At 54.1% G+C, this 22,872-nt stretch overlaps 1 protein-coding gene across 4 annotated transcripts in view; it reads left to right on the plus strand.

Moving 5' to 3' along the window:
* The window catches only part of Ap2a2 (adaptor related protein complex 2 subunit alpha 2), a 72,636-nt gene that overhangs the window by 39,389 nt on the left and 10,375 nt on the right, over window positions 1-22,872 (plus strand). For 2 of the 4 annotated variants that reach the window (XR_003299930.2, XM_026379338.2), the window contains exons 5-15: window positions 1,928-2,057; window positions 4,645-4,746; window positions 12,503-12,611; window positions 13,400-13,550; window positions 14,455-14,623; window positions 16,236-16,373; window positions 18,232-18,414; window positions 18,654-18,751; window positions 19,049-19,280; window positions 19,357-19,530; window positions 22,690-22,850. Coding sequence is in view for 3 of the 4 variants with exons in the window: in XM_026379338.2 (XP_026235123.1) it covers window positions 1,928-2,057; window positions 4,645-4,746; window positions 12,503-12,611; window positions 13,400-13,550; window positions 14,455-14,623; window positions 16,236-16,373; window positions 18,232-18,414; window positions 18,654-18,751; window positions 19,049-19,280; window positions 19,357-19,530; window positions 22,690-22,850 (1,647 nt within the window). In the remaining variant the exon portion in view is untranslated. Of the gene's footprint in view, window positions 1-1,927; window positions 2,058-4,644; window positions 4,747-12,502; window positions 12,612-13,399; window positions 13,551-14,454; window positions 14,624-16,235; window positions 16,374-18,231; window positions 18,415-18,653; window positions 18,752-19,048; window positions 19,281-19,356; window positions 19,596-22,689; window positions 22,851-22,872 lie in introns of all 4 variants that reach the window. The other 2 variants (XM_026379339.2, XM_026379340.2) reach the window with 2 other exon arrangements.

Below are 22,872 nucleotides of genomic sequence, written 5' to 3' on the forward strand. Positions count from 1 at the left end.
ATCCCTGCAAAGTGCTCCCTGAGGTCACCCACATGCTGCATGTAAGTGAGGGTGAGGAGGAAGACCAAGCAAGAACTCTCTTACAGCTGACAGGTGGGCTGGCATCTCCCCGTAGCTGGGCCTCCTGTGAGGACATGCTATGGACAGTTGCTGCCTCTTCCAAAGCTCACTACAGCAACAGGCTAGCCATGGAGTCCCCTGGGCAGTAGGTGGCTCTGAAAGTAGTGCTCTGGCGTCGATGCCATGGTCAGAGGACACTGCTGACCTCCAGTCCCTGGAGACAGGAGGCTCCTAGGTACGGAAGGCAACTTCATGGAGTATAGTCCTGTCACCAGAAATAGGGATGCAGGAGAGGGCAGGGTTGGAGACTGGTGGTATCATTGCCCTGGGACTCTGGTGATACTCAGCATTGTGGAGCAGTTTAGAAGGGCTCTGGGCTCAGGTGTTCCAGTGCAATGCCCCAGGGTCCACACTGATGGCTGGCCTTGGCCCCCCTGTGAGGACATGCTATGGACAGTTGCCCTAGGAGGGTCTGTCGACAGAGGCCTGGGGCAATGCGCAGACAACTCTTGTTCAGCATCCTTGTCACAGGCACAGAGACTGGCCACTCAGGGCGATGCATAGGAAGTCAGTTGGCTGGTGCCACACAGACCCTGCAGGCCCAGTAGATCTGATTGTAGGGCTAGGAGGGGCACGGTGCCTGCTACTCTTCTGGGTGTTTGTGTCTAAAAGAACTTTTCTTTCGAAGTAACTTTTGTTTAGAATAGTGCTGGGGAGATGTAGGGATTTCTCATGTTGGTTTTTATCACATTTAGGAATAAAAATCCCAAATACAAAAGGTAAGCAGGAAAGCCCCCAAGCTCTCATCTCTCTTCCAAGTGGAATAGCTGTTTCCATCTTAAGTGTCCCCAGGACGTGGACTGGTTCTTTCCAGGTCATCCGGGCAGCCGGAGGGTATCTCCTGGTGTGCCTGTTGTTTGGGAGTCTGGCTGGGGGTGTGGAGAAGGAGGCTCATTTGGCAGGTACCCCTAACAGTGCTCTGCACTGACCTGCAGCCTTTGTGCTGCTGGCCTTTTTGCTCACTGGGAGGGAAGAGAGAGGAGAGTATGCCCCTGTGCCAGACACTGGCCCCGAGACTTGGCTCAGTGTGACCGGAAGGCAGGTAGGTAGTCGCCAGGTGTGACTGCAGGCTGGACATGGAAGTGACACCTTTGTGTCACACTAGGTGTGTTCTCCTAAAAACCTCCCGTTTGCTCATCTTTGTACACAAATCAAAGCCCTTCCCTGCCTTGGGCATTAGCAGCAGTGCTGGTGCCCTTCACACCCCAGGCCTCTGTGTCTTGGGCCCTTTCTCCTCACTGCAGACCACAGAACACCCAGCCAGCTCCCATTCTCGGCAGGGTGGAGCAGGGCAAAGTGTGTGCAGTGGCTACAGGAGGGCTTGACAGCATTCTGGAGGCCAGAGAAGAAATTGCTGTGGCAGGGGAGGCCCTCTTAGGTGGCCCTGTGGTTGTGGGAAGAACCAGGAGGAGCCTTGTTGAGTGGGGCCAGCCTACACAGCTGGATCTGACTCAGTGCCTGGGAATGGTGACGAGTCTAGAGGAGGGAGCTGAGGATGAAGGCTTTCCCAGAGGGACTCTGCCATACCACTCCTGACTCCTGTCTTCTGGTGATCCTGCATGCTCTTTTTTTTTTTTTTTTTTTTTTTTTTTTTAATAAAAGCAGCAGATTTTTTTTTTTTTTAATATTTATTTTTCAGCGGACACAACATCTTTGTATGTGGTGCTGAGAATCAAACCCGGGCCTCACGCATGCCAGGCGAGCGCGCTACCGCTTGAGCCACATCCCCAGCCCCCCTGTATGCTCTTTACACTACTGTGTGCAGGGGGTCATCCTCTGCAGTAGCTTCTGGTATCTTGTCTTCTAGAGACACCATGGACAGTGTGAAGCAGAGTGCAGCCCTGTGCCTGTTGCGCCTGTACAGAACGTCTCCTGACCTTGTCCCCATGGGTGACTGGACGTCCCGTGTTGTGCATCTCCTCAACGACCAGCATTTGGTATGTGCTCCAGCCCCCTGCAGTCTTCCCAGGAAGAGGCAGTGCGGCTCTGCAGACAGGGAGCAGGGACCAGCAGAGGTGCAACTGCCCCTGCATTTTTTGCACAGCCAGTGCACAGGTGGCCTGCACCTGTGGGGAGGGGCACCACCAGGTCAGTGCCTTCTGGAAGAGCCTGTCCTGCACAGGACATTCCCACTACTGTTTCTGGCAGCTGCCTGGCTTGGGCTAGGAGGTCGAATCCTGTGGTCCCAGCTAGACTCTGGCATGAAGGCTTAGTGCTGGTGAGCCCAGCTGTCATTCATTTTGTAGATGGGGTGAGGTCTCAGGGACTCAGCAGTCAGGGTATGTCATGGAGTAGGCCACCCAGGCCAGGCCAGGGCCATGGGAGGTAGCAGTGGCTATGTTGCTTGTCCTCTGCTGGACAGGTGGTCAGTCTCCCTGCTGGGTGGGTGGGTGAGTGCGCTAGCTGGTTCCTGCTTTTTCCCCAGGAGAAATCTTCTGCAAAAGTTAATTAAAAATGAAAATCATTACATGTATCATTAAGGAGAGAGAGCATGGGGGTTACAGTGGGATTTTGCTGTGGAATGACATCTGTCTGAGCTGTTCCCATGCACATGATGACTTTTGTGCTTATTGGGATGTGAGAGGGAGCTGGCTCCTGCAGTCCCTGGTGTAGGGAGCACGCTCTGAGGACACCATTGCAGGAGTGGGTCTGCTGCAGGCGGGGCAGTCTGCTTCAGCAGTGAACTGCAAGATGTTTTTCCAGGCATCTTCTGTAGTCACACTTCACTGCCAATAGACCCTGTGGGCCAGTGGGCCTTTTGCAGGTTTGCAAATGAGGAAACCAAGGCTCAGAAAGTTGAAGCTAGGCTTCCAGAGGGTGTCCGGCAGTCTCAGACCCAGGTGTTGTGAAGGTGTGGAGTAGTAGAGCTTTAAGGGACAGCCAGCCTGCTGCTGACAGGCCTTTTGCAGCGTGTGAGCATCTGTGGAGTTTTGGCAGGTGTTGCCTTCATGCAGCCTGGAGGGAGACTTCCCATGGCTTCAGATGCACAGAGCTTCACAGGGTGGCAGGATGGTGCCTCTTGCCTGACACGCTGTGACTGAGACCCCAGTGACCTGGTTTGCTTTCAGGTTTTTCTGTGCACAACTCTGTCTTACCAGGTGAGTTGATGGACAAGCTCTGGGCCACAGGCTTGCAATAGATAAGGGCCAGGAAGCCTTTCACGGCCTAGTACCTCCTCCTCTCTGCTACTTTTCTTCCTTGCACTTCTCTTCTCCAGCTCTGCTGTGAGCAAGGCCTGGGGCTTGACTTCCTCTGACCTCAAGGTCAGGGTCCCTGGGAAGGTGTCATTTGCCTAATCAGAGAGCAGTATAGGGGTTCAGGGCCTTTCGGATGGGGCAAGGTGAGGTGTGGGCAGGCCTGGCAGAGGAGGTCAGGAGTTCAGCGTCAGGTGAGTGCAGAGGCTGTGAGGGTGGGAAAGGAGATGGGTCTGAGCCACATGCTGTGCCCTGAGCTGGGCTTGGTGGTCCTGGACCCTGTGGTCATGTGATGGAGTGGGTGGGCTGGAGTGGATGAGGAAATGAGCTGATGTCTGGAGAAGTGGGGGCAGGGAGAAGGTGGTGGAAGTCACACTGTGGCCTGCCATGGCGCCATGCCCTTGTAGCACACACGTCCCCTCAGGCCTGACTCCCTGGAAAGACTGCACAGGAGAGCACGCCCTGAGTTGGCAGCCATTGAGCCAGGCAGCTGCAAAGATGAGAATCTCAAACTCTAGGAGCTGGGTGGTGAAAGACTTTGTCCCAGTGGGTTTCCTGTTTCCTAAAGGTTCTTCTTGGTCAGCCATGGGAAGACGTGTCAGCATTTATCTTGCTATTGAGAAATGCACAGGATGCCCAGTTAGGTCTGTCTTGGATCTAGTGTTCCTGATTCCATCAGGAAATGGAAGAGAGCCCTTAGTGGCCCTCGTGGACCCACTCCCCCACTCAGTGTAGGAGTAGGTAGGGTGGGAACCTTAGGCTCTGGCAGTGGTTGAAGTGGACAACTGCTGAGCTGACTGCCCACGTCTTCAGGGTCAGTCAGAGTCATTCATTTTATCCTTTATCTTATATTTGTAAGAGAATGTCTTTACTCAGTCCAAGTCTTTGAAGAGATTTCACTTACAGGACCCTGCCTTCTGGGGGTTCTGCATGGTGTACATGCACTGCAGGGGAGGGTCTCCTGGGCTTGGGGGTTTCCATTCCAGGCTGTGGCACTTCAGGGGCGGAGTGAGGCATGGCAGGGCTGTGAAGACTCAAGTCTGTGGGCCTGGTTGCCTCTGTAGTGGTGTCACTTGGGCAGCCCAGCAGGTGGCGACAGGCGGACAGATGGCAGAGAGAAAGGCTGCTCCACACAGGATCTGGCCACGCTAGAGCCTGGGCCAGCCACGTAGCCTGGGCCAGCCACGTTCCCTGGGTTCTAGAGAGAAGCTGGGTAAAGGAGACTGTGTGTACTGTCTCCATCTTAAAGATGCGATGGGTCCATCAGAGCAGGCCTGAGGCCCACATGGCTGTCTGCCTGAAACCAGGCATCTGTTGCTGTGTCTCTCAGGGTGTGGTGACTGCTGCTACGAGCCTCATCAGCACACTGGCCCAGAAGAACCCAGAGGAGTTCAAGACCTCAGTCTCCCTGGCCGTCTCCAGGCTGAGCAGAGTGAGTGTGGTGGGGCAGTCGTCGGGTGGGCTTTAGTCTTCATTGTTTTATTCAGTTAATCTCTTAGTTTACTTTTTTGAATGCTTTGTGAATTTAAGAATGGAAACTGGTTGATTAGCCCTTAACGTTTCTTTAAACCTTTTTATTAGTTGAGAAGAATCCTGTCCCAGCAGGGCTAGCACACAAAGCCTGTCCTGTTTGCTATTTATTCCATCCCCTGTGCAGGCTGAGGGTCACAACGGGGCTTCTTGGAAAGGATGCCTGTCTCAGCTGGGTGGCACCCACCTGAGTGGCGTCCTTGACTGTCTTGGGTCCCGTGAGCCATCCCTGGGCACGTGTGCTCTGCATGTGTAGTCCTCATGCTTGTTCTGTGTGACTTGTGCCCCTGGTCTCGGAGGCTGCAGATATCTGGGTTGTATGGTGGATCACAATGTGTTGAGCCCCTCTACTATTAAGAGCCCCTTGTTTCTCTTCACAGTGAGGCTCTTGTGGTTCTCTCTTGCTCACGCTGGTCCAGGGTGGCTCTCCTAAGTTGAGGGGCAATGCACCCAGCTTCCAAAGTGGCCTTGCCATCTGCACCCATGCTGGGCATCTGTGCACCTATTCTGCACCCTGCCCAGTGCTGCAGGGGTTAGCTTCTTGACTGTGGCTTCTCATTGTGATCTGTGCTGTGTTCTCCTCACTGTCTGTGAGGTGGTACTTTTCATGTGGATTGGCTGCTGGGATCTGTCCTATGTAGGGCTGAAGACTTTTGTTCATTTTTCTACAGGATTGTCTTTGTTGTTTCGTGGAATTTCCTTGTTTGTTTTAGATACGAGAACTCTATTGGCTATATTAGTTTGGACCTTAGAACTGGCCAACATTTATTTCTGGTTGATCTTCAAAAATGGCAGCTTCACATGGGTAGCCCTGCTCTGTGTTTGGAAATTGCTGTGAACCTATGTTTCATGGTCTTCATGGAGTCTTCTGCCTTCAGGTTCTATAGCAGTGCAGTCAGATTTGCTAGGCTTCTCTGTGATCAATGCTCTCTGAGTGCGGCTGCTGAGCCTGTGTTCCAAGGCTGGTGGTGCAGATGCCTCTTCTATGGTGTGGCACCCTGGACCAGGCTAAAGAGCCCTGCAGACCAGGCGCCTTCCTCTGTGCTCTCCTCAAGCACTCTCCTCCTGTGCTCCTGACCTTACTGGGCTGGCTCTTGGTGTCCCACAGAGCAAACCCTGATGTCCTGGTTCCCTACCCCCAAAATCCTGCTTGGATTTTGGATTGACTTTATGAATGAATGCGGTATCTCTCTCCATTTATTTAGATAGTCTTTATTTTTTTTTAATACCTTTATTTTATTTATTTATTTTTTTAATGTGGTGGCGGGGATCAAGCCCAGTGCCTCATGCATGCTAGGCGAGTGCTCTACCACTGAGCCACAACCCCGGCCCAAGATAGTCTTTACTTTCCATAGCATTTTATCTTTTTGAGATTCTTTCATTAGATGTATTTCTATATTTTACATTTAAAATGCTATTTTGAATGATAGCCTGATTTTTTTTATTTCTTTAATTTTGGGGTACTGGGGATTGAACCCACGGGCTTTAACCACTGAGCCACATTCCTAGCACTTTGTATATTTTATTTAGAGACAGAGTCTCACTGAGTTGCTTATTAACACCTCGCTTTTACTGAGGCTGGCTTTGAACTTGCAATTCTCCTGCCTCAGCCTCGCAAGCCGCTGGGATGGATTCTAGGTGTGTGCTACTATGCCCAGCAGTAGCTTGAAATTTTTACTTTTGTGTGTGTGATGCTAGAGATTGAGCCAGCCCCTTGTGCACTCCCCATGGCCTGTGCATTCCCCATGAGCCATACCCCAGCCCAGTTCTTCACTGTTGTCTGCTGTCTGTTTATATAAGATACAGGTAACAGAACGCCCTCTTAACTTTCCAAGTGTAATTCAGTGGTGTGAAGTGGTTTAATAATGCACACATAGCACTGTGACTCTTCCCTTCCTGTGAATCTGATATTGTCCCCATTAAACATGTGCTCCCTACCCCACCCCTGCTCCAGTGGCTGGCCTTCTGTCTTTGGGACTCTGACAAGACCAGGACCTCATGAGTGGAATCACCCAGGATTGCTTTTGTGATTAACTTATTTCTTTCATTTTACTTGCCTTCAAGGTTCACCTGTGTTGCTGAATATTTCAGAACTCCATTTTTAGGCTGTGTAATATTCTTTCATATAGATGGCCCCAGTTTGCTCTGTGCCCCTCCCTGGCCCTTGCCTGCCTTTCTGTGAGCCACCCCATGGCACCCTGTGAACCCACTGTGTGGGCTGCTAAGACCTTTGACGCCCCCTCCCCACCATTTCCTCTCCCACAGCATGGACTCAATCATCATGGCACCCAGCTTTTGGGCTCATGTTCCTAGGTTGGCAGTAGGGGAGGGGAAGATGGGGAAACCCTGGATCCCGCCCCCGCCTTCCCCAGCTGCCTCTACCCCTTGGGACCCAGAGGAGGTGTCTTGGTGGAAGGTACACGCCCTAGGCAACCACTGGAACTGTGACAGAGAAGCCTTGGCAATCCGACTGGGGTGGTCTGATGGGGGCAGTCCAGCTCAGGCCTCATCCTCCCATCTGCGTCTCAGCCTTAGCATGGCACTTTGGGCGGTGGCAGTCTTTTGGCAAAGGACTGTCCTGGTCCAGCTGCTCCCTGGGTGCCTGCTGCTGAACCCCATCGCCTTCTGTCTTGAGGAACAGCCCCGCATGGGCAACTACTGCCTGCTTCAGATCAGGCAAGCTGGCCCAGCGGGAGGTCGCCATCCAGGCAGGGTCCAGCAGAACCCCAGCAGCTTGCTGAGGCTGTTGCAAGAAGCCCGCATCATGAAGGGCCTATAACACCCCACACATGAAGCTCTTGAAGCTGGTGGAGACTGAGGAGACATGTACCTGGTGGCCACAGGGAGGAGGACGCAGGAGCCAGGATGTACCGAGCGCACTGTTGACTCTAGAAAAGCATTGTGCATGGGGACTGAGGGCGGGGGACCTCCTGCTGGATGCCGATGTCGACCTCCAGACTTCCAGGTCACAGTCTTCAGCTCAGCAGTGAGTTCACTCTGGGCTTGAAGCTGGACATGTTTCGCAGGAACACCCATTTGCTGCCCTGGAGCTGTGCCAGGGCAAGAGGTTCGATGGGCCAGAGGTGGATGATGCCTGGCATCATGCTGTACCCCTTGTCAGCGGCTCCTTGCCCTCAAGGAGCTGTAGGAGTGTGTCCTCAGGGGAAGTACTGGGTCCCTTTCTCTATATCCACAGACTGAGAGTATCCTATAGAGATCATTGGTGCTGAACCCAAGTAAACACTGCTCTCCAGCCACAGGCTGAGGAGCTGGAATCACATGCAGAGCCTGAGCAGAACTTTGGGGACATCAAGCAAATGGAGGTGATGGTATGTGGGGGCTACACCCAGGAAGAAACTGAGAGGCTTCGAACTGCCAGAAGCACAAAGAGTGACCCCCCAGCTGCCTCCTGCAGGATAGGAAGACCCTGGAGGGTGGGGACTGGGTGCCCCAGCTGGCCCTGGCACGGGGGGGGGGGGAGCCTGCCCATATCAAGCTGTCATGCTCCAGGAAAGGCACCCCTTCATCTGTCACCACCCGTGCCTTCTGTGGCCCATCCCTGGCATCCCTCCACTCCCGGGGCAGCCTGGCCAGCCTGGGGGAGGCCGAGTGGTAGGCCTGAAGTTGAGCTCCAGGCGTCAGGAGGTGGGCTGCCTACCTCCAGCACCATGATCAGCAGTGCCCACAACCACCGCAAGGCTGAGTTCCCCAAGCTGTGGAAGGACAGCGGGGCACCCCTGACAGCCTCCTCCCACCACGATCACTTGCAGGAACACCTGTGGTGATGCAAAATGCTGTGGGAATCAGCTCAGGCACCTGTGGGTGCCTTTCTCAGTCACAGCCTGGTTCCTCGACCTGGGGAGTGGAGTCTCCTGGCCTGCAGCTTCACCGTCGGCAGCACCTTCCATGGCTAGGTCTAGGACTGGAGGGCAGGGGCAGGGAGTGGAGGGGTGGTATGCCAGACTTGGGGAATGTATGTTCATACATTGCTGTCTACCTTGGGATCAAACAGAAACTGCCACTTGGCTGCTTAATTCCCCCGGAGGGTGACGCTGACCAGCTTGTGCCCTTCCACAGCCCTGATGACAGCTCTGTGCTAGGCCATAGCCCTTCCTGCTGGGCCTGTCAGCATGAGCATGTAGGTGGCCTGCACCGTCACACTTTGAAGTGGAGGTCTGCCAACTGCCCTGGCCAGGCCTGTGATGTGTTTCCTTGCTGTGTGTGACCAGTCTGGGTCCCTTCCTCTTCCTCTCTCTTATTCCTTTTGCCTCTGTAGGAGGGGAAGGGGATGGGGAGGGGATGCTCCTTTGTCATCACGTTGGTTCTGGATTAAATTGGGGGGCAGAGATTGTTCTCCCTGCTGTTCTCCAAGGCTGCTTGGTGTGGGAGGAGGATAATGGGGCTGGGCCAGGGGAACTGGCACCCAGCTGGAACCTGCAGGCAGTCCTTTCCTTCTCCCTCTGCCTTGCGGCACCTGAGGAGACGCTGGGGGTCAAGCAGGTGTGGGAAGGAAACTGAGGAAACTTCCACTCCTCTGAGCAGCTCAAGAATTAGGCCTTGAAGTGGGGCAGGGACAGCTGACTGAGCCCAAATGCTCAAAGACTTTGGGAGGCTGGGGTTGGGGTCACAGAGGCAAACTCCTTTCTTCTCTCCATCTCCTCATGCTCAGACCCTCTTCCTGCTCCATATTGACTCTGGGCACTTTGTACAATTCTTGTAAATGCCCCACCTTTCCCCTCTAGACCTCCAGTGTATTGGGCATCTGCATGCTGTGCAGGTTTCTCCCAGGCCCCGCTTTCGCTTTCTTTTTTTCTTTGTGTGTGTGTGTATCATTTTTAGTTACAGATAGATACAGTATCTTTTATTTTTATTTATTTTTATGTGGTGCTGAGGATTGAACCCAGGACCTCAAGTGCTAGGCAAGCTCTTTACCACTGAGCTACTCCCCCACCCCCCACCCCGCTTTCTTTTCTTTCAGGTGTGCATCCAGTGAGGAATTGCTGGATTATATGCTTATTCTGTTTATTTGTTTATTTATTTTTGTGGTGCTGAGGAGGGAACCCAGGGCTTCTAGCGTGCTAGGCAAGCATTCTGCCACCGGCACCCCAGCCTCTGTTGTTATAATTTTGAGGAATGCTGTTCTATTTTCCACGGCAGCTGTGCCATTTTGGATTCACACCAGCAGTGAGCAGACGTTCCAGTCTCTCCATACCCTCCTCAGTGCATGTTCTGCTGATTTTTGTTGGTGCTCTTGTTTTCTTTTTTTTTGGGGGGGGGGTACTCGTCTTAATGTGTGCAAGGCAGTATTCAATGTAGTTTTTGCTCATCACATGGGTTGTCTTTTTACTTTGTTAATAGTATCTTTGGATGTGCAGAAAATTAAAATGTTTTTGTGAAATCCAATTTGTTTTTTTTTTTCCTGTTGTCTACAGCTTTGGTGTCATATCCAAAAAATCATTGCCAAAAATAGTGTCATCACTCTCTGCCCTGTTTGCTTCTGAGGGTTCTATTGCTTTAGATCTTTGATCCATTTTGCATTAATTTTGTGGATGGTGTGAGTTAAATATCCATCTTCATTCTTTCTCAGGTGGATGTCCACCTTTTCCACCACCATTTGTTTAAATAAAAAGATTTATCTTTCTCCCATTGGGTCTTGGTCTCCTTTTCAAAAATCATTTGGCCACATGTTGTGTGATTGAGTTTTTTTCTTTTTCTTCTGTGAGAGGGTTGTTTTCTGTTGCTAAAGCTTTCCCTGGATTCTGGGGCTCGAGTGACACCTCTGCCTTGGCTTTCTGGGTAAGGACTCCACTGTACCTGGCTTACTGTAGTCAATCTTTTTTTTTTTTTTTGTACTAGAGATTGACTCGGGGGCACTCAAACACTGAGCCACACCCCCAGCCCTGTTTTATATTGTATTTAGAGACAGAATCTCACTGAGTTGCTTAGCACCTTGCCATTGCTGAGGCTGGCTTTGAACTTTGATGCAATCCTCCTGCCTCAGCCTCCCAAGCTGTTGGGATTACAGGCGTATGCCACCAAAGCTGGCTACTATAGTCAGTCTTGCATTGATCTTGGAGTTGGCAACTTTCCCAAACTCCTTGTCGTTTTTTTTTTTCCTTCAAATTTTAGTTGTAGTCGGACACAATACCTCCGTTTTATTTATTTATTTTTATGTGGGGATGAGGATTGAACCCAGTGCCCCACATGGGCTAGGCAAGTGCTCTACCATTGAGCTGCAACCCCAGCCCCCTGAATTCCCTGATTGACAGTACTTTATGTGCAGCTTTCTTTGGATTTTCTTTACATTCCACTGTATCATCAATGTTTATTTTTCCTTTCCCAGCCCGAATTTGTTTATTTCACCTGCTTTATTGCTCCAATCCAGACCTCCATTGTGATGTTGAACAGAAGTTGTGATCTGTATTTTGTGTTTTGTCTCATTGGGAAGGCTTTTGATATTTTACCATTAAGTATGATGTTTGCTGTAGAAGGTTTCTTTTTTGTTGTTGTTGGTTTTCTTCTTTTGGGTACTGGGGATTGAACCCTGGGTTGCTTAACCACTGAGTCACACCCCCAGCCCTTTTTAGTTTTTATCTTGAGACAGGCTCTTGCTAAGTTGCTGAGTCTGGCCTTGAGCTTTGAATCCTCCTGCTTTGGCTTCCCGAGGAGCTGGGATGGCAGATGTGGCCACTGCTTGTTGGTTTTCTTGATCACGTTAAAGAAGTTCCTATCTTTAATTTGCTGGACACTTTTATAATTAATTAACTGGAAGCCATTTAAAGTAGGGTCTCCTTTGTAGGAATTCCCCTATGGGAAGCAGTGTGGTGCCAGCCTAATGTGTTTGCCTCTGCTCTCTGGCAGTGCGTGTCTGTCCTGTCGGTCTATCTTTGCTGAGCAGCTTTGAGCTCTGCTTCCTGCAGGAGGTGTGTGTACAATCATAGTTTAGGTTAGTACCATTTAGCTTAGGGCAAGGGTTGGTTGAGTTTTCTCAGATGTGTTCATGCTGGCATCCATGTCACACGTGTGCTCTGTGGGGAGGAGGAGCCAGCCACTCTGAGCTCCTGGAGCAGGAGGAGGGAGACCCTGGTTGTGTGCCAATAGGAACGAGGTCTCAGCCATAGGTTCTCCTTTCCAAGGATGGTGAGGTCTGCTGTGTAGGGCTGTGCTGAGCTATAAGTGCAGCCTGCTGCTGCTCTGCAAGTTCACTACAGAAGTCCGTGCCTGGGGCTGCAGGGCCTGGGTGGGGTCAGAACTCTGGCTTCTTCCAGGAGTCTCTTCCCTTCCCAGGGGCCTAAAGCTCTTGCTCTGGTATGCCATTCATTCCCCAGCCCTCAGAGGAAAGGCTGATGTCACATTCAGGCATCACAGAGTGGGGTGCCAGAGAGAACTGCTGCTTGGCTGTTGACTGGCACCTGCTGTGACCCTTCTGTGCTGCAGAGCACGGCAGGCATCATGGTGACAGGACAGGACTGTCCACTGGGGTGTGGCACAGGCCCGCAGTGTGCCTGATGTGGAGACAGGAAAGCAGTGCTGTGTGTGCACCTGCACCTGGAACAGAGTGGATCTGCAGATGGGCATGGCCTCAGGAGCCAGCGTGGCTTCTTGGGTGCCCTCTGGGGCTCCTGCTGTCAGCACCTCTCACCTGTTCTGTGTTACAGATTGTGACGTCGGCCTCAACAGATCTTCAGGATTACACCTACTATTTTGTCCCGGCGCCCTGGCTGTCGGTCAAGCTCCTAAGGCTGCTGCAGTGCTACCCACCCCCAGGTGATGGCCAGCGCGGGGCAGGGGAAGTCGGCCTACCCAGACCTGCACCGGGAGGGTTTAGTTCTTTGAGTAGATTTGAGCCTTCTGCTGTTGCGGGAAGTTCCTTGCAGGAGTCCTGGTTTTCATTTGTAGCTCCCTCTGCTGATACAGCCGTGACTCAGTTTTGTTAAGACTAGGGTTCCTCTGTGCTTTTCTGTGGTCTCAGATCTGTGCAGTTTGAGACAAGCCTTCTTTCCATGGTGCTAGAGATGAAGCAGGGCCTACCATCAACTCCGGTGCTGTGCCACTGAGTCCTATGCTGGCCTGTCACCAGTGCTAGTAGCCATATCACAGGAGTCGCCAAGTTATCACTGGTCCTTGTGCTCCTTCCCTTTGGTCCCAGAGGCCTTGTGAGGCTTTCCTCTGTGTTGCCACTGAAGCTCTTCCTGCCCCTGTGGGTGAGAGCAGGTGCATAGAAGGCCTTTGGCCCTTTAGCCTAAGATTTTTTCATTGTGTTTGTCCATATCTGTGGATTTTATTCCCTTTCCACTAAGGTGATCTGTATCCCAGTAAAAGTGCTCTGTGTGCGGCCTGCTTTGAGGTGCAGGACCCTTCATTTCTGGTGTCCGTGCCATGGCAATGGGGTGCTGACTCTGCTTTCTCTTGTGGATTTGTGAGTGCTTCCAGCTGCCCCACGGTTAGGGTTGGCTGTGTCGAGGGCCCACAGATCCGCTCTGCTAGTCTGGGGGCCTCTCAGCAGGTGTGGGTCTGAGGCCAGGGAGCCTGACCAGTCCTTCTTCCTTGCCTAGAAGACCCTGCAGTGCGAGGCCGCTTGACCGAGTGCCTGGAGACCATCCTGAACAAAGCCCAGGAGCCGCCCAAGTCAAAGAAAGTACAGCACTCCAACGCCAAGAATGCGGTGCTGTTCGAGGCCATCAGCCTGATTATCCACCATGACAGGTGAGCTGCTGGCCTCCTGCACACGCTGGTGTGACTCTCAGCATTGCTCCCCATGGGCTCTGCCCCACTGCCACCTGGCATGCCCTCTCTGGCCCCAGAACCCTCACCAGATGCTTTGCTGACTGTTGCCATCCCCAGAGCCACCTCCTGTTTCTCTGTGCTTCTGTGTCCCGATTGGCTTCTCCCATAGTCCTGCAGAAGGTTGTGTGTCCTGTGCTGGCCCAGGTCTGTGGTAGAGACAACCCTGCCTGTGGACATAGCACAGAGGGCTGTGGGTGGCTGTCCTGCTCCCCTGTGGGCCTATAGCACTGTGCTTTGGCTCAGAGAGGGGACGTGTGGCCCACGGGGCCTGTGGGCAGACAGTAGCTGTTCTCTAGTCACTGCTTCCTTGTAGAGCAGCAGGCTGATGTCCACCCTCATCAGGGTCGGGAGCCGTGTGAAATGAGGTTTCTAATTGGAGGTTGCCTCATGGTCCTCACTGAATATACTTAAAAAGAGTCGGAGTCACCTGAAGCAGTGGGGGCTGCGTGGAGTTGCCTGTGCGCGCCTCGTGCCTCCTCACTGGCTGGTTGCCCTGGCCTTTTGCTGCCCGTACACGTGTGCACCAAGCTGGCTGCTGATTGAAGTTGCTTTTCTGGTCAGGACCTGATGCCAGCAGCACCTTGACCTTCAGACTCCAGAGTGGGTGGGGTTCTTCAGAGCTTTGGGGGGTTCCAGAGGGAGCAGGAGCTGTAGGCTGCGACACCCAACTGAGGAACCAAGCTGGGCTCCTGCCTCTCGGGCCCCTGGAGTTCTTCCTTGGGCGGCATATCATGCCCTTGTCAGTGCACAGCAGGGTCCAAGCCTCTCCTGCTGGTGTGACCAGTGCTGAGGAAGCCTCTCCCGCCCGCTTCTGCCTGTGCAGTGAACCAAACCTGCTCGTGCGCGCCTGCAACCAGCTGGGCCAGTTCCTGCAGCACCGGGAGACCAATCTGCGCTACCTGGCTCTGGAGAGCATGTGCACGCTGGCCAGCTCCGAGTTCTCCCATGAGGCTGTCAAGACCCACATTGAGACTGTCATCAACGCCCTCAAGGTAGCACCATGGTGGGAGTTGTGGGTGCTTCTGTGACACCGCTGGGTCCCCTTGGCAGTTGCATTTAGGTCCAGAAGTGGTGGCCTGAGTCTTGTCACCCATCACACAGACTGGGCACAGCTTCTGGGTTAGTTGTCATCTGCCCTGCCATGGGGTCCCACCGTGTCTTGAGGCCACACTGCCTGGCCAGTCCCACACTGCATGGGACTCTGGGCTGCACGCGTGTGACCGCAGCAGTCCTGACTTCTTGTGGGACAGCTCTCCTGTGGGATCCTGCTTGCTGAGTTCCATCTAATGGTTCAGTGAACAGAGCGATTCTTTTTTGGTAGAAAGGTGAATTTTTTTGGTACCAGGAATTGAACCCAGGGACGTTAACCCCTGAGCCCTGTCCCTGTCCTTTATTTCATATCTTTGAAAGTCTGATACTCGGTCTCACTAAGTTGCTGAGGGTCTCCCTCCACTGCTGGGGCTGCCTTTGAGCTTGCCGTCCTCTGCCTCAGCCTCCCCAGCTGGGCACCATCACACCTGGCTGAAAGATGAGATATTTTATTATTTTTAAGAAAAATCACACTTGGCAGAGAAAAATTCACTTTTTCGAGGATTTCAGATTATTTTTTAAATTTTTTAGTTGTTGATGGACATTTATTTTATTTATTTGTACGTGATGCTGAGAATCGAACCCAGTGCCCCACACATGCTAGGCAAGCAAGCGCGCTACCACTGAGCCACAACCCTAGCCCCTCAGATATGTTTTAAGAACTAAAATTTAAGCTCTGGAGGCACCTAGCTGGGGTCGCCATGTCCTGCTGTCTGCCCAAGTCTGCAGGACTGACCAGCGGGCCTGCCTGTGAGCACGGAGCGGCAAAGAGCTACAGGCGGAGGTCACAGTACGTGTCCTGGCCCAGCTGTGGGTAGTGGCCCAGCAGGTCTACGTGTCCTGGCATTCTGTGGCTCCCTGAGCTTTGTGTGGGGACCAGTCGAGGTTGGGTTCTGGTCCTGGCTTGGTGTCTGTGCTAGTCGTTTCCGTAGTCATTGACAGGGAACAGCTCTCACTTCACATGGCTCTAGCCCTTGTTCGGGCCCTTCTCTGTGCTGCTCTGGGGTGTTCAGCTCACCACCACACCCACCCTCCTCACACATCGTGTTCTGGTTCCTTCTGGGGCAGGGTCATAGCGAGCTCCCAGGCGAGCTCCCGGGCGATGTTCCCAGGTGATGCAGAAGGAACCAGTCTGTGACCACACAATAGAGAGGCCTCCATGGCTCAACCACTGGGCACAGAGAACCTGGCTGGTGAAGTGGGTGTGGTGGTGAGTGGGAGGGAGCTAGACTCCAGGCTGGAGGGACTGTTTGACTCACGTTGGGGTGGTGAGTGAGTGAGTGAGTGAGTGAGTGAGGGGTCTGGCGACCCCCAGTCTGTTGGGCTTCCAGGTACAGATAGTGAGGGAGGTGGGTGCAGTGACTGCCTGATGAGGACAGAACCATGGGGAGTCCTGGGTGGCTCCCTCAGGATGTAGATGCAGGGCCCCTGGGCCACACACTTCAGGGGACATTGACTGTCCACCAGCCTGTGGTTTGCATGGGCAGTCTCTTGATTGCCCTCCTTCCCCTGCAGACAGAGCGGGACGTGAGTGTGCGGCAGCGAGCGGTGGACCTGCTCTACGCCATGTGTGACCGCAGCAACGCCCAGCAGATTGTGGCGGAGATGCTAAGCTACCTGGAGACAGCCGACTACTCCATCCGAGAGGAGATTGTGAGTTCTCAGCCCAGGCTTGCCCACCTCTGGACTGCTCCTTGGTGGCTGTTGCTGTCCAGCAGGCTTGGTTGGGGCTCTGTAGGACGCTCAACAGAGGATCCCTTGGTGCTGGCCTTCCAGTCAGCAAGGAGATGCCTCCCATCTGCCTAGCAGCAGGCTTTCCCAGGACCTCTGTCCTTCAGTGCGGTATCAGTTCGGCAGGGTCTGAACGAGGCCTCCGTGGTGTGTGTCATGGCCAGCATCTCACATCCTGTGGGTAGAGCTCTCAGCAGTGCTGACTGTGAACTACAGCTGACGCATCTCTGATTTTCCTGGTCCTCTGCATCTCCACCTGGAACTAATCCTGAGCAGTGGCTCCCTTCGTGAGTCCTGTCAGTTGCCATGCAGCAGCCACATTCCTGACAGGCTGCTGCCGCCCAGCAGGCCCCTGCTTCTGTCACAGAGCAGGTCTGAGGGAGGGGACCTTGGAGCCTCATGGCTGCCCTGATTGCTCTGCTCCTAACCCAGGGGTGGCACTGGCTTCTCCATGCCTGAGGATAGGCAGGGTGTTGCTCAGCTCTCTAAGTACCTGAGGTAATTGACGTACAATAGAAAGGTGTGTTGTTTTTTTTTTTTGGACACAATGTCTTTATCTTATTTTTATGTGGTGCTGAGGATCGAACCCAGTGCCTCATGCGTGCTAGGTAAGCGCTCTACTTCTGAGCACAATCCCCGCATAGAAAGGTGTATTCTGACTCTAGCTTTGCAGCTTAGAGTTCAAGGTCACTTTGGACCTATGTGGGGCATGGCTGGGCAAGTGGCCTGCTGACTTCAGCCAGTCTCTGTTTCTGGCCTGAGTTGTGGGGCTTGTTGGGGTGTGTCTGGCTTGGGGGCTGGTCACTGGAGAGGCCCTCCTTAACTCTGCTCTAGGGGGTGCAGCAGTCAGGGGATCTGTGCCCATTGGCACATCACGTATGCGCCACGCACCCAGGGTTTGAGTGCTGGCTTATGGGCTGTTAGACGAGGAGCTATCGTCCTGTCGGCTTTCATCACATGTCTCAGTCCCAGGACCAGGACTCACCCACCACCCACCCGTCTGTTGCCCTGTTGGCTGCTGGGGGTCCGGGTGCTACGGCCACCCAGCCCACAGGCTGTTCTCCCTCACGTGCTTTCAGGTTGGGGGCAGGACGGTGGTCTGCATGTTCTCTGGGTGCTGGAGGCAGGCCTGGTAGCCTCAGGAAGATGTCCTGTGGGAGGTGGTGAGGGCCCCCAGCCTACAGCTGAGGGCAGGGGCTGGCTCGAAGGCCATGGGCTTTGACGCTTTGGAAGTGTCTTGGAATCTGATGGGAGAGGGGGTGTGCAGAGCAGATGGATGGGCGTTTTAGCTCTAGGCTGGGGATGGTGGGGCCTGAGGGATCTGGTCACCATCATGGCTGGCTCAGGGTTGGCAGCTGGTACCCTTTGGGCTCCATGCAAGAAGACTGGGTGGCTGCCCCTATGGTGTGAGCTTGCGGGGCTAGGTTAGGGGTGGTGAATTGGCAATCCTCCCATGGAGAGAGGGCAGGTAAATAAGAGGAGGCCTGGGGATGTGGTGGGCAGGCCGGCGGGAGGAAGAGCCATGGCCTGAGGATGGTGTGCAGTGCCATTTCACCTGGGGTATCTTGCAGGTGGCACGAGGCTGTTGGTAGCAGGGTCCCATTGCATGCCTGGCTCAGCTACTGCTGCCTGTCCCTGGAGGTCAATGGCTTTTCTTGCCTGAGTAGTGGCTCCACACCCTGGGACTCCTTAGAGAACCAGTGAGGGCTTTCCGCACACCCCAACTTTAGGTCCTCTACGGATTTGGATGATGGCTTGTCCTTTGGTGGTCCCCTGGCAGGTGCTGAAGGTGGCCATCCTGGCTGAGAAGTATGCAGTGGACTACACCTGGTACGTGGACACCATCCTCAACCTGATCCGCATCGCAGGAGACTACGTGAGCGAGGAGGTTTGGTACCGAGTCATTCAGATTGTCATCAACCGGGACGACGTACAGGGCTATGCTGCCAAGACGGTGTTCGAGGTGCGGCCTGGGTTCATGTGATGGGCAAGGGTGGTGAGTAGGGCATTGGTGCCCATGCTCATGTGAATCCCGGAGGGTGGTGTTTTTTGCCCTTTTTGCTCCTGTTTGCTGTACCCTGTGATCCCCCTGCCTGAGCTTGCTGTCCCTTTGAGCCTCTCCTCCTAGGCTCAGGTGCCCCCGGCTGTTCTGCTGTGGCTTGCAGCTCCTGTACCTGGCTCAGCCCATTCATGGTTTCGTAGGCTCTGCAGGCTCCAGCATGCCACGAGAATCTGGTCAAAGTAGGCGGCTACATCCTGGGGGAGTTTGGAAACTTGATAGCTGGGGATCCTCGATCCAGGTAAGACACATCTGTGCGCCGGTTGGCATGTGCTCTGTCGTGGGTTGCCCTGCACCCTTCGTCCTCCTGATGGGAAGTGCTTGTCCTCACATTGATCCAACACCCTCCAAGTCATTCAAGTAGCATGCCTCTGTTAAAAGTACAGATTATGTGGTCCTGTGGCTGGTGTCCTCAAGTACCTGCAGACAGATCTGGCACAGGAAACGCAGCCTCCCTGGGGACTTCTATCTTAGCATGAGCGCCCAGCTGTGCTTGCCTCTGAGCTGGCAAGCTGACAGCCTGCCTTGCCCTGACCAGCCCCTTGATCCAGTTCGACCTGCTGCACTCCAAGTTCCACCTGTGCAGCGTCCCCACCCGGGCGCTGCTCTTGTCTACCTACATCAAGTTCGTGAACCTCTTTCCGGAGGTAAAGACCACCATCCAGGACGTGCTGCGCAGTGACAGCCAGCTGAAGAATGCGGATGTGGAGCTGCAGCAGCGAGCTGTGGAGTACCTGCGCCTCAGTACTGTTGCCAGCACTGACATCCTGGTACGCAGTGGCCTGGTGGACTGATGCTAGGCATCCAGGGCCCTGGGCCAAGCCAAACTTGTGTTCTTTCAACCAGGCAACTGTCCTGGAGGAAATGCCGCCCTTCCCAGAGCGTGAGTCCTCCATCCTGGCCAAGCTCAAGAAGAAGAAGGGCCCGAGCACAGTGACCGACCTGGAGGAGACCAAGCGGGAACGGAGTGCGGATGTGAATGGGGGCCCTGAGCCCGCCCCAGCCAGCACCAGCGCCGCGGTGGGTCCTTGCCTACTGTGCCTGACCCCCGGGGCCCCACAACCTGAGATCAGGATACACAGAGTGTGAGCATGTCAGGGAGAATTTTTATTAACGTGTACTGAGAGCCCAGCTTTGGCCCTCGGCTTGGGGTCTGCGTGCTTCTTCACCCAGGCTCTCAGGTGGCTTATTGCAGGAGGCTGGTGTCTGCCTGCTGGAGGTATCTGTGTGACTGGCTTCTTGGCGGCCGGCCAACTCCCTACTTCCCTCCAGGTGACCTGGGGGCTTGGTCCCTTGCCCTCCCATGGTGGCCTGTCTGCATGCTTCTAGGTTGAGGATGGGCCCCGCTCTTGGAGGTTTTCTGTAGTGAGCTGAAGTAGAGTAAATATCTTCCTTGTGAGTGACGTGATGAGAGTGGCTTGTTAACATGGGGCTATTCACATGGTGCCAGCACAGGCATCCATGGGGTCCAGGCCAGGGTAAAAGGGCAGCAGCCATGTCCTGCAGAGCAGAGGCTTTGGCCCTAGCAAGGTGAGGCCACGTCTGGAGGAGGATGTGGGTGCAGGTGTCCAGTGACCAGGTCCTACAGAGCTTCCGAGGAGAGCCACAGAGTTCCTCTAGGGTGTCACAAGGGCTCTGCAGCTCTGAAGAAGGTGCATCCGCAGGCATAGAAGGGCCTTGGTGGCTACCATGAGGCTGTCGTTGGTCTCTGTTTGGATTTACTTGGTTTTTCTCTTATGCATTGGCCCTGATAAGTGAAGTATGACATGTCCAGCCAGGTGTGTGTGGACTGGGAGGTGGGCCTGGGACCCAGGCTGAGGGGTTGGGCTATATGCTCAGGGGGTCAGAGCCTTGGGTGCAGCGAGGCTGTCCTTGGAAGGTAGGTGTGAGCTCCCTGAGGCTTGGCTTTTTGATAAGGCCCACCCTCTGGAGGCCTCCTCAAGGTTGATTCAGTTTTCTGATTGGGCTGCATGCCCCTTCCTGACTTTACAGGCACCTGGCAGGCGAATGGTTGGGAAAGTGGGAATGGTGAGACTTGCAGCCTGCACCCTGAACTCCATGATGGGTGCAATGGCAGACCTCCTCCTAAAGTGGGTTATTGGTGGGCCCTGGGCATTGAGGAAGAGGAGCAGGATGGGGGCAGGGGCACACCTGGTTTGCCTAGCAACACTGGGAGGTGTGGGTTTCATGTGGCACTTTTTATCTGGGGCGCTGTTGGCCAAAGTGTCTTCTACTAAGGTCATGGGTAATGCCAGAGCATCTTTGCAAAAATCTCACCTGTGATCCCATGGAGGGCACCAGGACATATCTGCGGCTGCAGATTTGCCTGGCTGTGGCTGGCCACCCTGCTGACCAAGTGTCCCCAGAGGCTGTGCTGTCCCCAGTCTGGGCACAAGTGCTCTTTGCTTCAGTTCCTGCTGTGATTGCTGTTGGGAGGGTCTCCCTAAGGCCTGGAGGCCAGCAGGTGGGGGAGGTAGGGGTGTGGCTGTGGCTTGCTGGGTCCTCCTGATACAGCATCCTTGCTCTTATACTCATAACTCTTGGGGTGCTTGTTTAATAGGACAAAGGGGGGTTTCCCAGTTTTAAGAGACATTTAGAAAGCAGACATACTGGAACCACCTTTCAGGAGCCAGTGGTGAGGAGCTGACTGGCTGGCAGAGCTGCAGGGGCTCACCCTGTGAGTGCCTGTCTGTAACCCATAGCCCTCTGGCATACAGCCTCCTGAAGACACAGGGCTGGGCAGAGGGGTGGAGTAGCCACCTGCAGTGGGTCCAGCCAGACTTGCCCGCTCCTCTGTGGCCTCTCTCTCCTCCCTGGGGCATGTGTGACCCAGGTTTTCTGGGTCAGTCAGTGGCCCTTGAGGAAGGAGCACAGTGCTCCTGGTACCTGCATCCTGCAGAGACAGACCAGTGGGCTTGCCTGGCCCAGCGTGGGCCTCTGACACCCACACCCATCTCACCAGCTGATGTTCTGTGCCTCTTTCATCTTGGAGTCATGTCCATGCATAAAGCCATGTATCTGCACATGCAGTTAAACACATTTAACACCCCAGCTTGGTGTGAAGGGGCTGCAAGGTCCTTTGTGCCCGGTACGGCTCTGCTGAAGGCCAGATGGCAGGCCTATAGGCCTGGCCCCATGTGCCGGGGCTTCCACATGGGGAATGACAGCCTTTTGGCTAGTTCTGGGGAAAACCAGTGCAGACTGAGTATGTTGGGTGGCCTTAGGACCTAGTTCTTGGAACACTGTAACCCGGTTTAGTCTTCATGGCTGTCCAGTGGGACTTGGACCAGCCACTGGGGGGGTGTCTTCGTGCAGGCATCCACATCTCTGGCCTTAGTTCATGCAGTCAGTAGCATCTGGAGTCATGTGACCATCAGATCCCAGGCCTGAGTGGCCCTGAAGAGCTCTGCTGGAAGCACCCAGGCACCCAGTTGTGTGGTTGGCTTAATTCTGCAGCTGGGCCTAGGCCCACATAGAATCAGAGCCGAGGTGAGCCAGCTGCATATCTTGAAGAGCAAGTGCAGGTGCATGGAGCTATGCCTCCTGGTGAAGTGGCACTCACTTCTGTGGCCCTCCTCGTAGCAGATCACGTAGTGGTCACTTCTGTGGCCCTCGTCACACCGGGTGATATAGGGATCCCTTCTCTGGCCCCCATCACACCAAAGGATATAATAGTTTTCTGAGGATCAAAGCCATGTGTTTGTCTGCAGGCCGTGCTGTGTATGGTGCCGAGGCTGAGCCAGGGCATTCCATTGCTGAGCCACATCCCACCAAGTGTCCTAGGCTGGCCTCAAACCTGCAGTGCCTCAGCCTCCTGCTGATTGTACAGTTTTTAATCTGCCTTTCCTCTCAACTGAATAAGACTTGACAAATAAGCCAGGAATGCCTTGTAGCCAGTGGCTTGCTGATTATTTTTTATTTTTTTTGTCTTCTAAAACTTGCTGTCTGATGGCAGAAATGTTTTCAGGACTTCTCTTCATTCCAGTGGCATTTGTGGAGAAATGTTGGCAGTTCCTTTGCTGTGAAGAGCGTAGCCTCTTGTTGCTGCCCCACCTGGCCCTGTGTGCCTACTCAGAAAGGGCAGCCTGTCTGGCCTGGGTGGATGTGGGTTGGGGGACTTGAGCGTCCACACTGCCGTGCCCAGTTCTGGTGCTGATGCTGTCCCTCCTCCTTTTCCAGTCTACGCCTTCTCCGTCGGCAGACCTCCTGGGCCTGGGGGCCACCCCCCCTGCCCCTGCGGCGCCACCGCCCTCCTCTGGCGGGCTGCTGGTGGATGTGTTCTCAGACTCGGCTTCCTCGGTGGCACCTCTTGCTCCCGGCTCTGAAGACAACTTTGCCAGGTAGCCAGGTTCCTGCACCAAA

This window comes from Urocitellus parryii, chromosome 4, assembly GCF_045843805.1.
Source record: "Urocitellus parryii isolate mUroPar1 chromosome 4, mUroPar1.hap1, whole genome shotgun sequence".
Lineage (NCBI taxonomy): Eukaryota > Metazoa > Chordata > Mammalia > Rodentia > Sciuridae > Urocitellus > Urocitellus parryii.